The following is a 4,019-nucleotide window of genomic DNA, read 5'->3' on the forward strand; positions in this document are numbered from 1 at the left end:
ATTGTGCTAAATGAAAGTAGTTCCCACAAAAAGGAGGCTCAGCCTTGAGGTAAGGCAGTGACCGCTGTCTCCATTCCCTGGTTCATAACTGTTCATCCCAAACGAGCTTGAAGACCTGAGGGAAGGACCAAACGTTCAATACAGCTCTGGTATCCCCTGCAGTTCTGATACAGTTTTGGTGTCTATAGAATCCTAGAATCATACAATAGCTAGGGTTGGAAAGGACCTTAACATCACCTAGTTCCAACCCCCCTGCCATAGGCAGGGACACCTTACATGAAACCATCTCACCCAAGGCTCTGTCCAACCTGGTCTTGAACACTGCCAGGGATACAACATTCACAACCTCCCTGGGCAACCCATTCCAGTGACTCACCACCCTAACAGGAAAGAATTTCTTCCTTATATCTAACCTAAACTTCCCCTGTTTAAGTTTGAACCCGTTACCCCTTGTCCTATCATTACAGTCCCTAATGAAGAGTCCCTCCCCAGCATCCCTATAGGCCCCCTTCAGATACTGGAAGCTGCTCTGAGGTCTCCACGCAGCCTTCTCTTCTTCAGGCTGAACAGCCCCAACATTCTCAGCCTGTCTTCATAACGGAGGTGCTCCAGCCCCTGTTCATCCTCGTGGCCTCCTCTGGACTTGTTCCAACAGTTCCATGTCTTTTTTATGTTGAGGACACCAGAACTGCACACAATGCTGCAGGTGAGATCTCACAAGCGCCCATCCCTGGCAGTGTTCAAGGCCAGGTTGGACACAGGGGCTTGGAGCAAACTGCTCTAGTGGAAGGGGTCCCTGCCCATGGCAGGGGTTGGAAGTTGAGAGCTTTTAGGTCCCTTCCAACATAAACCAGTCTGGGATTCTGTGATACCTGATATGAGCATCCAATACATTTATCCCACGTAAGTGAGCTGGAGCAATGCTAAGGACTTGTGATAGGCACACATAGATTAGCATGTGGCCAGAAGTGTGTCCCAACTAAAATCTTCCTGAGATGCGTGGTCCTTACATCTTTTCCTTTTTGGATGCTCAGTACCAGGTCTGTGCTTTGTGGATTTGACCATGTCACATCCCCTTCTGTATGTCATCACATTATTGAGGGGGAAGATGCTCTAAATGAAACAGTAGATGGAGGGTTTTTAACATTTAATCCAAACACACCATTTCTGTTTAATGAACTGTACAATTGCTGGAAGAACATGTACTTGTATAATGACAAACTGAATAAATTTGTGGTTTAAAATAAGCACCTTTGGAAATCCTGGTCTTCTGCAAAGAACTGTGATGAATAATGAATGAATGCAATGGCAACCTGTCAAAATCTAATTTAAGTTGGTGTGAAGTGAAATGCTCACTTTATAAGCTTTTAATCAAAGTTTCTGATGGAGTTTTCATGAAAAATAAGACATTTGGACAATTCCCTCAAGAAAAGAGAACACAACATGTGAAGCAACGTATTCAGATAGAATAAGAGAGGGACTCTTCATCAGGGCCTGTAGGGACAGGCCAAGGGGAATGGCTTTAACCTGCCCGAGGGGAGACTGAGATGAGCTCTAAGGCAGAAGCTCTTCCCTGTGAGGGTGCTGAGGCGCTGGCACAGGGTGCCCAGAGAAGCTGTGGTTGCCCCATCCCTGGCAGTGCTCAAGGCCAGGTTGGACAAAGGGGCTTGGAGCAAGCTGCTCCAGTGGAAGGTGTTGGGGTTGGAGCTGGATGAGCTTTAAGCTCCCTTCCAACACAAACCATTCCATGATTCCATGATTTTGCATAACTGAGGAGGGGTGATTCTCATTAACAAAATAAAGGAGCTCTTTGCTCTTTTCTCCTCCATTCTTTCATCCTCTGCACACAGGAATACATCAGAGGAGGCTGAATGCAGAGCTGCTGCTGTGTTTAGGGCATTGGGTGGTGGAAAACCCAGTTCCCCTCTCCTTGAGACATCAGGGAGTGCAGCCACAGTAATTGCCATGGCCAGCATCAGCACTCTCAGCTGCTACTTCTCCTAAACCAGATGTGAGATGAAGCCCACAGCAAGGAGGTTAGAAATAGGTGGCCTTTAAGCTCCCTCCAACCCACACAGTGCTGTGAAACCTCTTTGGCTCAGCTGGATGTTTGCAGGGGTAGGAAGGAAGGTGCAGGATGACAGACACAGCTCTGCTGCCTCCAGGCTGGGATGTTCTGGTCACACAGCAATTTAGCATCTTCCCAATGCTCAATCACAGCACGCACCATGCTCATCCTCTGGCAGCTCAGTGGCTCTGCTTCTCCTCCCATTTCCTTACTTTGCACTGCACATCCTTCTGGAAGCAAATAGGATTTTATGCATTTCCTTGCATTAGCCCAAAGTAAAGTGATGTTTTTCAGATGTACCTCCTCAAAACCCTTCATCCCTCCTTGAACTTACCTCTGGATGAATGACTGCTTGAATCAGTGCAACTTCTAAAGTTAAACTGAAGAGGGAAATTCCTCATGGGCTTATTTTTGCCACCTCCTATGATATCACATCTATTTTCCCCAAAAGAAAAACCCAAGAGATGACAAGAGAATATTTATCAGAGACCTATATTGAGGGGATGCTTAACATCACCGAGCCTCTGCAGAGTTTAAAGCATGGTTAGAATGTGCTGTACCTGCTCCTGTAAATACATTCAGTTCCTTCCTCCTCCAGACAGCTGATACCAAATGAGTTGAAAAGGGAAAGAGGAGGAGTTCTATCAACCGATTGAGACCGGGTTGGTCAATGAGCAGCTCGCAATGAGGTTATTTGCTGTTGCTTTTCTAAGGGCATCTTTAACATCCTTGTTCCTCAAGCTGTAGATCAGAGGGTTGAGCATAGGGACAAGGAGGGTGTAAAACACAGCGGTGACTTTCTCTGTCTCCAGGGAGTACTTGGAAGCTGATTGCATGTGGCTGAGCCCAGCAAGGACATAGAACAAGGTAACGGTCAGGAGGTGGGAGGCACAAGTAGAGAAGGCTTTGTGCCTTCCTTCAGCAGACCTAATCCTCAGGATGGACAAGAGGATGTATACATAGGAGGTGATGATGAGGACGAGCACAGACATGGAAATGCTCCCATGAAGAATTACAAGCAAAAGCTCATTGAGGTGGCTGTTGGAGCAGGAGAGCTTCAGCAAAGGGTTAGTGTCACAGAAGTAATGGTTGATGGTGTTTGGACCGCAGAAAGGCAACAGCAGCAAGCAACAGGTTTGGATTAGGGAGTTCAAAATCCCCCCCGTGTATGATGCAGCCACCAGCTGAACACAGACCGTGTAGAGCAGTGGGTTGCAGACGGCTACATAGTGGTCATAAGCCATCCCAGCCAGCAAGAGCACCTCTGTGGTCACAAACATGAGGAAGAAGAAATGCTGCAGGAAGCAGGCAGGGTAAGAGATGGTTTTGTTTTCCACCAAGGCAAGAAGCAGCTTTGGAGCAAAGACAGAGGAGCAAAGATCGAGAACAGAGAGATTGCAGAGGAAGAAGTACATGGGGGTGTGCAGCCGGGGGCTTGTCTTGAGCAGCGCCATCAGCCCAAGGTTGCCCATGAGAGTGATGAGATAAATCATGACGAAGATTACAAAGAGGGGAGTCTGCATCTTGGGCTCGCTTGTCAGGCCGAGGAGGATGAAGTGGGTCACTGCGGTGTGGTTGCCTTCAGCCCTGTTACTGCGGGAAGGAGGAAAGATGGAGTAAAATAGGGAAGAGCAATGCCATGTGGCTTGCATGTACTCCGTTAGGCTGGACATTAAAACAATAAAGATTTGATAGTTGAGGCAACATCTAACTGTGGTTCTTGGTGAATCTTCACAGGCAGAGAAACACATCCAAAAGCCCTTCAGAAATCTCTTAATCATGAGGCTAAATCAGACCTTTTCTTTTAAAAACCCAAACCCAATCTTGAACCATTTGAAAACTGGAGAAGAGGTGAAGAACTTGCAAACTGGTCATCACATTTCATTAGGGAGGCAGAAAAAGGGACTGTGCATTCCATTTGCTCCATGAGAAAGACTGAAAACATCTGAGT

General features: G+C 47.1%; 1 protein-coding gene across 1 annotated transcript; it reads right to left on the bottom strand.

Annotated features, from left to right (window-relative positions):
* Nucleotides 1–2,550: 2,550 nt before the first annotated feature.
* On the bottom strand, nt 2,551–3,720 carry LOC130603770 (olfactory receptor 1052-like). Its single transcript, XM_057417779.1, has 2 exons — nt 2,773–3,720; nt 2,551–2,592 (listed from the first exon to the last, which is right to left on the bottom strand). The coding sequence occupies exons 1-2, from the start codon at nt 3,718–3,720 to the stop codon at nt 2,551–2,553; spliced, it is 990 nt and encodes a 329-aa protein (XP_057273762.1).
* Nucleotides 3,721–4,019: the final 299 nt, after the last annotated feature.

This window comes from Pezoporus wallicus, unplaced genomic scaffold (assembly GCF_028554395.1).
Source record: "Pezoporus wallicus isolate ANWC-B61680 ecotype Strahan unplaced genomic scaffold, APGP_CSIRO_Pwel_v1 contig_7935, whole genome shotgun sequence".
In the NCBI taxonomy this organism is placed as follows: domain Eukaryota; kingdom Metazoa; phylum Chordata; class Aves; order Psittaciformes; family Psittacidae; genus Pezoporus; species Pezoporus wallicus.